The 13116-nt window shown below is 51.1% G+C and overlaps 1 protein-coding gene across 8 annotated transcripts in view; it reads right to left on the reverse strand.

Moving 5' to 3' along the window:
• NRP2 (neuropilin 2) overlaps positions 1 to 13116 on the reverse strand; it is a 113462-nt gene that overhangs the window by 42794 nt on the left and 57552 nt on the right. For 5 of the 8 annotated variants that reach the window (XM_027123368.1, XM_027123376.1, XM_027123382.1 and 2 more), the window contains exons 8-12: positions 12641 to 12785; positions 11163 to 11512; positions 8921 to 9065; positions 5083 to 5199; positions 2030 to 2170 (exon numbers count right to left, since the gene is read on the reverse strand). In XM_027123368.1, the coding sequence (XP_026979169.1) occupies positions 2030 to 2170; positions 5083 to 5199; positions 8921 to 9065; positions 11163 to 11512; positions 12641 to 12785 (898 nt within the window). Of the gene's footprint in view, positions 1 to 438; positions 597 to 1587; positions 1951 to 2029; positions 2171 to 5082; positions 5200 to 8920; positions 9066 to 11162; positions 11513 to 12640; positions 12786 to 13116 lie in introns of those variants that run through there. The other 3 variants (XM_027123404.1, XM_027123410.1, XM_027123419.1) reach the window with 3 other exon arrangements.

A 13116-nucleotide genomic window follows, 5' to 3' on the forward strand; every position in this document is an offset into this window, starting at 1 on the left:
AAAACAACATATGCACGTACACACAAAACCCACAAATACCTTGAGAAAGAAAGACATACATACACACAGCGCACAAATGCACACGTATAAACATCACACATATACACACAGCGCACAAATGCACACGTATAAACATCACATGTACACACAGTGCATAAATGCACACGCATAAACATCACACGTACAGCGCACAAATGCACACGCATAAACATCACACGTACACACACAGCGCACAAATGCACACGTATAAACATCACACACACAGCGCACAAATGCACACACATAAACATCACACGTACACCACCCCACCCCCACGGCAAATTTTCTTTACATTTGGATAAAAAGTGGAGGTTGGGAAAACAACCAATTAATTGGGCCAAGTCTCAAAGGAGAGGAAATGAAATGAAAAATCCAGGCTGGGTTATAAAAATAAGTATTTTTTTTCCAGCGTGCAGGAGGCTCATTATATTAATTAAACATTATTGCAGTGAGCGAGGGGGGGAGGGTGATTAACGCTGGGATGAGGGTAAGTGTTCTCTCCTGTTGCCTGAGGCCGTGGTGATCTTCAGATATTAATCTCTCTGAGCACTCAAATCCTGAAGAGATAAACACTTGAAATATGAAAATGTTTTTCTCCGGAGCAGATGCTGTGACCCTCCGGGAAAGCAAGCGCAGGAGGCAGCCCGCGGAGAGCGTCCATCCCACTGCCGTCCCTGGAGACAGGGGACACGGCCAGTCCTTGGGGTGAGGGGCAGCAGAGCGGCTCTGGGGGACTCTGAAGAAGGGGAGGTCCCTCCCCCCTTTCATTCTCTAGGCAGGCAACATATGATCTACTAATTTCCAGAATTAAGCCCTTCCCTCTCAAACGCTTACAGGGGGCCCAAGATCCAGGAACACTGAAAGCTAACACGTGACATGCTAGAGCAACGTATGCTACGTACTGGCTTGTGAGAGCCGATTGTGGAGTTTTCTGGAAGTTTGCAAGCCTACTGTGAAATTCAAGCATTGTTAACAATTGAATTCTATAAAGTTGCAATGAAATAAAGTATATTAAAAAAGAAAGGAAATAAATTCTCAAAATGCAATACTTCCTAATTATTTTAATACATTTTACTGGTATGCATGGTTCAGAAGTTATTTATATCTCTGTTATCTGTGTGAGGGAAAAAAACTATCTAAGGCTGTGCTGCTGTACTTCTCAACTCCACCTCCGATGATGTCATGTTGGTAGCTTGCATTCAACCACAGTGGGAGGATTTACACCACGGACAGTGGCGAAGATTAATTACAAAGCAGATTTATTTTTTTAAACCTGGAGAGCCGGTCGTTAAACATTTACCAGAACATCACTGTAAAAGCATGCCACAATGGAAAGAGTGGACAACTCCTGCTTAGAAGGGCTAAAGGCAGCCCCTGTCTACCAACAGTGCCAGGAGAGCCTCTGAAATCGGGCTCTCTGACACCAAGAGGGCGGCTTCACAATATTGCAACGACTGGCAGCAACACTCTTCAGGAGGCCAAGTGCCAGGCAGCTCTGCTAGACACCCACGGGTGTGGCAGCATTTCAGGCCCTCGACTTGGTTTTCAACAGAAGTGATGATACCCTCCAGAAAGTATCAGTCAGACTTGGGGCCAGGAGTTTCCCAATGAGCCATTTTAGGAACAATGTCCAGCTTGGAGTCACAAGGGGCTCTGTGATGGTGGCATCGAGAGCTGGCTACGGCAACAAAGGGACATTGACTCATCCCCTCTCCTAGGACCTCCTAATTGCTCTTTCTTTCCTCTCCTTTGATCTTGGCCTCTCTCGCTCCCTCCCAGCTTCCAGGCTGCTCTGTGATCACAAGAGAGGGCCAGGAACCACCAGCCAGCTATTCTGTCGGGTGACACTGTCAGTAAAGGCTGGTGGTTTGCAGGCAAAGAGCAGAGGATTATTCTGTGAAGTTATGAAGCCTGTCAGGGAATGTGGAGCTCAAAAACATGGCGCAGGCTGGCCTTAACTCTCTCATCGCTTAACTCGAGGCTGGCTTACCTGGAAATGTCCGGTCGCTGGGGCCGGAGCTGCCGGTCCAGGTGCTTTGAAGCCACTTGGCACGGTCGTACATCCAACCACAGGGCTCCTCGGGGAAATCAAAGTTGCAGTTGAAGCCTGAAGGGAGCTGCAAATCTTTGTCTAAAAGGGAAAACAAAAACCCCGAAACAAGGCAAATGAAATGGGTTCGGAGAACAGCCACCGTGGTGCTATTTAAACGGCTGGCAGGGCCTAAGGGGAGAGCAGAGAAAGAAGAGGCTCCCTTTGCTTATTCATTTAACTCATCTTGGCGATGGCTGGCTTTAGGGTCAGCCTTTGGTCTCATCCTTCCCAGGCATGAAAGCCAAGGCTGCCAGCGGTTCCCATAGTAAGCGATTATAAATGAGGCCACCAAACGGCTTCAGGCTCTAATCGGCCTCTTCTGTCCACTCTGAAGAGCAGACAAATGTGGAAACTGCTGTTCCCTAAAATGCCAGAGAAGAATGTCTCCCCCTTGCCTCAGTGGAAGGCAGGATCCTGCCAACCTGGCTGTCAGCAGTGATGGACAGCCCGTTGGCATCCGGAGAGGCTGAAATTCAACATGCGGGAGGTGCTGGCCAGGGAGGAGAAAGTGATCTTAGAAACAAGGGAGGCTTGTTTGCCCTTCACCTCCCTGTGCCAGGCCTCTTGTTTCAGAAGACCGGGTCAGTTCAGCATCGCCGGGGGAGGCACTGCCAGGCGGGCGATTTGGCATGTTAGGGCAAATTGAGGGCACCAGACCAGCCTGCCGCCCAGCTCAGCGCTGACCAGGAGGAAAAATAATTTTACATGGCTCCGAGTGCCTGAACGCCAGGATTCCAGGGACGGCAGAGAATGGAAATCTAAGAGACCACACGATGGCTCGCCCCCGTCTGCTCAGCTGTTCACCTCTAAGCGAACAGACCGAACCCAAAGGGTTTCTTTGGAGGTTCCACTCAGCTCTACAAATCCAGTCTGAGCTGGTGCTGAACACATGATTGAGTCGGGGGTGGGGTGGAGGTGGGGAAAGAGAGGAAACGGGAACCCAGATTTGGACTCTTGTCCTCAGTAGCTGCGGAGACAGTGGAAAAGTGTTGGCTAACGCTGGTAGGAGGGAGGAAGTGGGGTCTTTGGCCTTTTCACTTCCCTTCTCAGGGTTCCCAGAGAGGAATTTCCATGGGGAAGGCAGGTTAGGAAGTCTAAAGGGAACAGTCGACTGGTGGAAACACACTGCTCCCGCCCCGGGGGGCGAGGACGGATCACCTCTGAGGGGAAGGGCACTGCTGGCCTTGGCAGCAGGTTGCCACCGGGTCCTGCTCGTGTCTCCCCTTCCCAAGAAAGAATATTTAATACTTGCCCACCCTTGGCCAAAGTCAGCTTGAGCTGAGAAGAAACACATGGAATCTATTACAGAAGCATCAACCTGTGGCTTGGAAAAGTCAGCCCTTAGCCCTCCCCATCCCCTTTTCCCGACAACTTCTAAGTTTCTATTTTTCCGTTCAAAAATATGGAGTAATTCAATATACCATAATTCCTCTCTAATGTTTATACGCATACTGTATCTCAGGAACCCAATTCCACAAAGAGATCTTCTGCGCAAAAAAAAAAAAAAAAAAAAAAAAGCGAGAGGGGAGGAACCACCAAAGAAACCCCAAATGAAACAAACCACTATAGAAGGGAAAATTATATTAAACTTCTGAAAGTCCTTACATTTTCCTTTGGATTGCCATTTAGACAAAACCCCCTCCTTTTGCCCTGCACCAAGCAAACCCTGCTGATCCAACAGCACACAGTAAATGAGAGCGCCCCACTTTTGGCTCTCCAACTCTTTCCAACATGTCTTGGAAGATTCTCCAAGTCTCTTTCTCCTCTTCATAAAACAAAAACAAGTTCATTAAAATGTCAGAATTCTGTATTCAACTATCCCTGACCAAGAGTGTCCCCCCGCCCACGCAATGTACAAAAGCACATTCCTGAGAGCATATGCATTAAATTACCATTTTGCAGTCACACAACTTCAGCATTTACTTTTGGCTCCCCTCCCATTCTTCTTTGTAGCCATGTTGGGGAGACGTCCACTGCATCCTTGCAGTTTCTCATACTGTCAAGTGGCTAAGGGTGCGGATCCACAGATTTCACCATCTACCTGCTGACTCGGCGCTACGTCTTTATGTCTCCATCACTTCCCAAGCCTCTTCACCAATCTTCCCTCATTTGGTTTAATGAACGTTTAATAACGATCGGTAATTTACTGTAAATTGAGGCTGTCAAGCATTAAATTCTAGCCCCAAATGCCAGGTGTTCCAAACTTTGTAGTTTGTTAAGGAACGTCCTCATATTCTGCGACCTTAGCAGGAAGATTGAAAATGTGATGTCCTTTTGGGCTCTTCCAATTATTATTTTTCTCTAACTTGGATATGCTTAGAAGATAAAATGAAAATGCAGTCGATCTCCCATGTGAAGAGACTAATCGCAAATAGGTGGCCCTGAGTTTTGAGGAATGGGTGAGGTGCCTTTTCATACTTCTGTCTTTGTCACTGACCTGCGCTCGCCTCGTGGAGGATGCGGTGCCCTATTTTATAATCCTAATTGTCAGGCTTTCTCAGCCGGTGGTGGTAAAAGACACAGGGCAACGCAATTAAATCATGGTTAACTGCTGAGTTAACCTATCGCGCTCCACTGACCAAGTCACCCAGATGACAGCCAGATCTTCCCTTGACTGTGCCCCGGAGACAAGCTTAGCAGGAGGGGCGATCACAGTTGTGCATTCTGAAGATACGAAGCGAGGGCTAGGAAAGGAGACTACTCAAGGGAGGCCTCCTCTTTGGATGGCCCCTTGTCTCAGCTGATGTAGGGCTGTACTGGTTGTGCCAATATCTGAATGCTTCTAGATTGGTTGGAAATAGCCACTGCCCCAAGCCCCTAAGTGCCACACTTCCCTGACCTCTGACCTAGGGGGCCTCCAGGTCCCGGACCCAGCCATGGGCCAGCCTCCACTGCGACTGGTCGGCACCCATACCATCCTGGATGAAATACGGCTCTGGCCCCATCCTCACCATCCTCAAAGCTGCAGTTCTCCCCGCACTCCGTGGCCTCCTCGTCAATGGGGTATGGGGTGGTGGTCTCTTCGCTCTTCACGGTGGGTCCCAGTGTCTCAACCGTCGGCTTTGAGTCTGCAGAAAGGCAAAGGAAGGGGAGTGAAGACCACATGCAGCAGCCTGTGTCAAAACCCAGCAGGAGGATGCCAAATACTAAGTCTCCTCTCCAAGGGTGGGCCTTTCAAGAAGGAAGAAAAAAGGAAATCCAAGATGGACACACACACACCCATGACGTCACTTCTGTGTGCTGTGATGACGTCAGGACCATGGCCTGTGTTAAGGAGAGCGGTCCCAAGCTGTAGAAATAGCCGTAATGGAGGCAAGAACACAAACCCACACTCTACCCCACAGCAGAGGCCCTGAGGCCGGCTCAAAAGGCCATGCGCACCAGGCAGTAATGAACGTGGGCGACACTGACCACAGGCAGGGCTCAACATGCTCTGGGTGTCCTGTTTCAGACACAGATGTGGGTGACACACACACATAAGCAATGAAGGACACCCATCAAAAATGGTCTGAAAACAATCGGGGTTAATGCAGTGAGCTTCCGTCCTGTGGAAAACACCTGTCTGAGCACAGCCCCTTGGGTGACTGCTGTCGCGTCTCGGGCTCAGCCCTGTTTGCGTGTGGAACGGGCCCTGATTGCGCGTGGCACGGGCCTTCTCTTCTCTGCCTTCTCTGAGTCAGACGGAACCAAAGCTAACCCGACCTGGGGGCCCACCTATTACAAGATAACCAGAAGCACAACGGCTGAAGTCACAGCCAAGCCAGACAGCCTGGGAGGTGCGACCCCAGACATCGTTGTTCGCGTTTGCCCAAAACCGGATGGAAAAGAATATGGGCTCAAAGTGACTCAGACTCCATTCAGTGGAAATAATTTGGGGCTGTGCCTTTAGATCAGGGTGTGGCAAATTCAAATGCTTCTAGGAGGCTAACTGCTACTGTAAGGGAGGATGGCCTGCTGGGGGCTGGGAGAGTAAAGGCTGGGACAGGAGATGGCAGAGGGGTCCTGCACACCTGGTTTAAAGGAGGCCACCACGTGACTGGTTCCAGCAGGTTGAGGAACCGAGGCGAGGTGGCCCAGTGTGGCCAGATCTTGCAAAAAGATCTTTTTTTTTCCCTCGCATGAAACAAACAAACAAACAAAATCTCCAGGGAAGATCTCCAGCCCTGTCAATGTTGGCAACTTATTCAAAATACAAGTAGCAGGTGACCAAACGTGGCTGGGCAAATAACCTCAAAGTGTCCTAACTTGTAAGTTCATATTTGTTACTGTGCCACAGAATCGCAAACTCCGTTGTAAAGCAAACTGTGGTCAGCAAGGCAAGAAGTCATCATTTGAAATACAAACAAATGAACAGGTGAAGCAGCCTGCAGTAACTCAACCCAGCCCATTATTTTCCCTGTTATCCTTTTGGGGTAGGAATGAAGGGAACAAGGATGAGTCACAGAAATGAATGGAAATTTGACAAGCAGAAAGCCACATGGCCTGGGAGAGAGGTTCCTGGAAATGTTAGGTAGCGGAGTGGGTGAGCTGGGTGGCAGAGAGATAATGTTCAATCCAGGGGCACAGGGGGCGGGTGAGGCAATGAGAGGGCAGGCCGTGTGAATGAAAGTGAGGAAACGGTAGCCGGCCTCTGTGTCCACTGTGTTTGTACTGGACACTTAGAGCTAACTGCCCATCAAACTACGCTCCCCGGCAATTGAAAACAGATGTCAGAGACTTCAAAGGGAAGGAGGCTGGGCGGAGGGTATCGAGCCCCTACTCTGATCTTCCAAGGAACAGCCAGGAGGACTTTGAAATGAGAAACCTGTTGCTGACCATCACCGGTGTAATTTGGGCCAGCTTGGCAGGGGGCAATAGGAGGAAAAGGCCAATAGCAATTGTCCAGCCGGTCATAAAGCAGGGCCAGCCTGGGAAGAGGCGTGGCACAGAGGACCATGGACAGGGGGGAAGTATGAGTCAGTAGCTGGTCAGCCTCCGGCAAGTGGCTGCTCTCTCTGGGACTCAGTTTCCCTCTCTGTGAAGGAGGCATTGGCCTAGATCGGTGATTTTTTTTTCAAACTGTATGTCACCCTTGTCAACAGGTTGTAGATCAATTTCATGAGTCAGGACTAGCGTTTTAAAATAGGGGCTATGATATTTCAGAGTATACTCACGTGGCAAGGATGAGCACCGCTTTGGGAACCTTTTGTTTCAGTCACACTTACTTACTGTAACAAGTTTATTAGGTGCCAAGCAGCAGGCTAAGTATTTTATATCCATTATTTTATTGAATCCTCATGATAACCCTGGGGGGTGTAGATATACTATGGTCACCTCCCCTTCTTCAGCTAGGATAACCGAGATCGGCAGAGGCAGGACTTGAACTTGGCGATCTGTCCCCAGAGTCCAGGTGCTTAATGATACACTATATCCCATAAGCACACACGTGTATGTGCGCTTGTGTGCACGCATGCTTGTAAGTCGAGTGGCTCGTGATATAAATTTATTTTAAATTGTGGATGGTGGTCAGAAACGTTTGAAAGCCACTGGCCTAGAAGCCCTCGGGTCCCCTGCATCTCTAAGCCTCTGATTCTGGCCAGAAGAAGCCAGCTTGTGTCACTGTTGGAGGGCAGTTTTCAGCGCCTGCGAGAGGACAGGTGAGGAACACTCAGCGGGCTGCAGGGAACCTTGCCTCACTCCGTGATGGGGAGTAAAGTGTCTTCCCACTAAAATATGTTCACTGGGGCTGCCTTCCATTGAAAGGTGAGAAAGGCTAATTTGGGCCCGATTCCCAGCCTCCGTGCCTCAACGGGACACTTCCTCGGCGCCATCATAACGGCACACAGGCAGCACTTTTCTCCCCGGGAGCCGAAAGCACTTCTCCGACATGCTCTTACTAATCCTCCACGATCCCCTGCTGGGTGAGCTGCTGACAGGTACGGCACAGACAGGAAAATGGAGATACCTGGGGCCGGGGTCCTGCCTGCTGCCTCACCCCACCCCACCCCCAGCTCCGTTTGGCAGGCAGCGAGCGAGCTCCGGCTCCGGCTTGAGCTGGGATCTGTCCCAGCCCTGCCCCGGGGAGGAGGGCGGGGCCTGGAGGGGAGGCGGACCCGACTCGGAAGGGTGGATGGGGTGCTTCCCGGGAAACCTGGAGGGTGGCCATGATCAGCGGGCCTCATCTTCGTCCAGGAGACTCGGAGGTGCTCCCAGGGCCTGCGACGCAGGGTGGAGCCCAGCGAGCCTCCTGCGGCACACGGGGAAGAAGTCGGGCTCTCGGCAGCTCTCCTGCAACAGGGTCCTTCCTGAGCAAATAAATGCCTTTTACAGATGTGGCTTCGAAATGAAAATGAAGTCTCTTAGCCACAGACATCTGGAGGCCAGATTCACACATAAACCGATTACTTTATTATCATGAGCATTTTTTTTTTCTTCCCTAAATCAACAGCCACAGCCCTCTGGCCTGAAGAGTCAGGGTCTAATTGAATTTGGGTGGGCAGTGTGTGGTTATGATTTGTTTTTGAGAGACTGGGGTTGGAGGACTGAAATGATCCTTTAAAAATGACAAAGCACATCCCTTGAGGAGCTGTCCTGAGTCCAGAGGCCGCAGTGCCGGTGGTTTGAGGCAGAACAAAGTGCAGCCCAGGGCAGGCAGGAGGCAGCAGGGTTTTGAACTGATGGGGCTTCACCCCAGGGATGGCTGCCCCTCTGCCCCATCCCCGTCGTGGTCTGACCTCCTCCCAGGCCATCCCAGGAAGCCGGGGTCATGAGACCATGTGAGTGAGACCCACAGTGGAAAGAGGGCCTTACCTGTCCAGTCACAGCCCAGCACCTCCAGCCGCATCCCAATGCCCGCAGGGGACCACCTCTCAGGGTACACCCGCACGTACTGCGCCAGGACAGGGTCAAACCTCCGGATGTCAGGGGTGTCGTAGTGCATGTTCCCTTCAAACAGCTGCAGGGGAGACAGGCTGCTCAGCCCTTCTTAGGTGGGAGCCCTCCTCACTCCTCCCTTCTGCTCCTTCCTCCCCCCTTCCCACCTCACCCCTCACATCCAACCGGAAGGCAGCTTCAAGTTAATTCATGGTCACTGCCCGTTTTGGTCCGTGGGAGCCCCATTCTCAGACCAAGGTTTTTATTCATTTGGGAGAAACACGGCAGATGGGGAGCAGATGAAAGTGGCAATTGCTGGGTTCTGTTCTCTATCCTTGGAGTGAAACTGAGGACTCAGAATTCGGCTCTGCGTGAGTCTTAAGCTGGATTTGGCTGGAGAGGAGTGAAGGGCATTTAGGCTGTCTTGCCTGTTCTGAAGTTCTCGGTTTACTAGAAAAAGAAGTTCTTTCCCAGATGCTTAAAAGTCTAGATTTAGAAAGTCCCAGCTTGAAAGTCTAGGTTTAGAAAATGCCAGGTCACTGAGAGGCTGAAGGGAGAGTGACCATCCCTTTTCTAGGCTAATGACAATTTCCACTGGTCACACCCTGATAATCTAAGACTGTGTTCCCCCAACCTTTGTTTTAGTGGAAGAAATTCTGTCAAAAGAAACCTCACCTAAAGCCACACCTCATAAAATGGATGACAGTGGGGCTGCCCTGGCTGAAGCCGGGTGGGGGACCCAACCCAGAGCGTACCTGTGAACCAGTGACTTAGGGGACTGTTGGTGTGCAGGTGTGCCAGGGGCTGTAGCTGATTAGCATCTAGGAATGAGGCAGAGCCAACTCATTTTGCAGGATGCCCACAATTCCAAAAGGGGGGCACTGTCACGGGGAGGGCAGGCTCTGAGCCTGGCTAAGATCATCTCCTTTCCAAGGCCCCCAGAATAGTCAAGAAGAGCCAGGGTGGGGCTTCCCTGGTGGCACAGTGGTTGAGAGTCCGCCTGCCGACGCAGGGGACACGGGTTCGTGGAAGATCCCACGGTCCAGGGGGATCCCACATGCCGCGGATCAGCTGGGCCTGTGAGCCATGGCCGCTGAGCCTGCGCGTCTGGAGCCTGTGCTTTGCGACGGGAGAGGCCACAACAGGGAGAGGCCCGCATACCGCAAAAAAAAAAAAAAAAAAGAAGAGCCAGGGTCAGCTGTCCCTGGGGGAGCCAGTGGTCCGACTTCTGCTCCATCCACTGAAGGTTCCAGTTACCAAGCACTGAGCCTTTCCAAGCCGCTGGAATTATGAGCTGGGAGTTTACATCAGCACTGCAAAACCTCCAACCCAGACCTTGCCTCTGCATTAAGAGTGGAAAACATTTGCTAAACAGAGACATGTGATACCCCTTCCTTATTAGGGGCCCTGCTCTTCTGAGGAAAATGAGGGGTAACTTAGCAATGAGGATCGGAACGCCTGGCTGACTGGGCGATTAACCTGGAGAGGGACAGGGCTGTGATGTCCTCTCCCTTTCCTCTAGCTCCTTGGTGCCCCTCGTTGAGGGCTGACCTTCATTCCTCTGAGGGCAGAAGGGGGTGTTACACTGGCCTGCGCTTCTGGACTGGAGTTAGTTTCTCTTGCCTCTTCCCAGCCTCCATGTGAGAGGCAAGAAAGATCTAAGTAGTCAAGCCCAGGAAAATACAAAGGAGTGCAGCGACACTCAGAAAAACACAGTTGTTTTTGGAAGTAATTCACTAGTTTCTACAGTTGAGCCTCCAAAAACCACATCCCCTTTGGATGTCTGGCCAGTTCCAAGGACACTTTATCTGAAACAGGGTAGAAAGAGTGTCCAAGACAGTAGAAAGGCAGTGTTGAGCAGTGGTTAGGCATTTGGGCTCTGGAGTGAGACTTGGGTCTGAATCATGGCTCTACCACAGGTACTGTACGACCCTGGCATGACATCAAGCCTCAGTTTTGTTACCTCTAAAATGGGAGGGACGAAAGGACCTACCTTCTAGAGATGTTGTAAAGGCTAAAATAAGGCATTTAGCAGAGGGCTTGGCACAAAGTAATCTCTCAGTTAATATTTGTTTGACGGGCAGGGGTTGGTGATGACCATCTAGATGGGAAATCAACATCCCCCAAATCAACCTCCCTGTTTGGGGCAAGGTTAGGGAGTCCTCCGGGAACACCCTACCTTCGGCTGCTGGGTCCTGGGGTCCTGGATGTGCTCCCAGTCTTTGCCGTTTAGGCTGTAGGCGACTTTGAACTTGCGCACAAACGCCCTGGCTTCCACGGCAGTGATGCTGTCTCCTCCGCGGGCTCCCTGGATGATGACGCCTTTCACGGTCTTGGGCGCTCCCAGGTCTACCTGGAGCCACTCCTCGCCCGGCTGGGCCTGAGGGATCCGAGGGAACCAGCCTGAGCGGCTGCTGACCAGGCGGGCAGCACTGGGGCTCCAGAGGTACTCGCGGGTGGAGGAAGCAGAGATCTGGGAGTCGGCAATGAGGCCTGAGAGCATGCCCAGCATGTCGGAGCAGGGGGCGTCTGCGGAGAGGGAGGAAGGTACAAGAGGTCATGCTGGTACCCTGCTAACTGGAACCACCCCCAACCAGTAGGGAACTGTCGAAGAACCTGACTGTCAAACACTTTGAAGTCAGCACTGATTTCTTTGCATTTCAAGGTGGGATAGCGCTGTGGTTAAGAGCTCAGCTGGGCTAGCTGGATTCACATTTGCTTTGTCACTTACTAGCTGCTTGACTTTGGGAAAATAATCGAAGTGCTCTGTGCCTCAGTTTCCCCAGGCCTAAAGGAGGGCTAACAGCAGTACTTACCTCTTGGGAGTTGTTGCATGGATTCTGTTAGTTACAATATAAAAGATCTCAGCGTGGTGCCTGGCATGGCCGAGTGTCTCATGTTGTTAGCCAAGGACTCTCACATCCTTGGTGACACAGTCCCTACTGACCCTCCTAGGGGCAGTGAGTGCAGGGGAGCTCAGCTGAGCATTGAATTGTTACCCAGGGGATTATTTCCCGAACTAGATGGAACCGTTCCTGGGACCAGATCTTAATTTCACATGTGTTACCACAGCTCTTTACTGCCTTGCATCCTGCCAGCATCCTGGAACATGCTGTTCCCTCTACCCAAAATGCTCTTCCCCTCAGTCACCATCAGACTACTCTTTACTCATCCCCGAGTTTAAGTGTCACATCCTCAGAAAGGCTGTCCCCAAACTTTCAATCAACACTCAGTGAGGTCCCCTCACTCACTCTCAGAGCATCCTGTCCTTTTCCTTCACACATGCATCTTAGTGTATAATTACCCCTGTACTTACATTTGTTTATTATCTATCTTGCCTACCCGCCTGAAAGTTCCAGCATGTCAGAGACCCCATCTTCTCGTTCCCTTCTCTTATTCACTTCCAGCTCCCAATGTGTGGCCTGGCACACAGTGGGCCTTCCATAAGTATTTGTGCAGCGAATGAGTGAGTGGAGTGTGCGTGAAGAAATGGTAGCCGGCAAGGCAGGGTCTAGAGTCAGTGTGCATTCAATACCCATACAGGGAGTTACAGGTAAAAGCCAGCCTTCTGCTAAGGTCACGTGGTACAATCAAGCCGTTTGCAGAGGGCTGGGAGGGGGCGCAGAGCTCCCCGACCTCACAGGAGCCCCACTTCACCTGTGACCCGGCAGCCGAAGAGCTCCAGGCGGAGGGCGATGCCCGAGTGCCAGGTCTGTGGACGGACCCTGACGAAGCGTGTCAGCAGCGGTGAGTGCAGCTTGTTCAGAACCACCTCCGTGGCATCGTTGTTGGCTTGGAAGACCTGTAACATCACACACGAATCCATGTTATAGCAAAATCCCCGTATGTAGGTGAGGCACGCAGCCTCTGACGGAGAGGGAAAGGTCTGTTCAATTTTATTTCCCTTAAGCTTAGAAATAATCAGTGGGTTTGTTGTTTGGTGCTGTTTTAGAAACACCATGAAAAAAATGTAATTTCTCATACTGCTGTAAGTTGAAAGCAATACATGGTCTTCACAAAAACTTTTGGAGGAAAGGAAAATTTTGCCTCTGGGCCTGAGGGCCAGTAGAGGAAGGCAGCATGAAAGGAAAACACTTTCAGAAGTCGGGAGAGAGAGAGAGAGAGAGAGAGAG

This window comes from Aethalodelphis obliquidens, unplaced genomic scaffold, assembly GCF_003676395.1.
Source record: "Aethalodelphis obliquidens isolate GAN/ISIS:26980383/991018 unplaced genomic scaffold, ASM367639v1 scaffold2, whole genome shotgun sequence".
Classification (NCBI taxonomy): domain Eukaryota; kingdom Metazoa; phylum Chordata; class Mammalia; order Artiodactyla; family Delphinidae; genus Aethalodelphis; species Aethalodelphis obliquidens.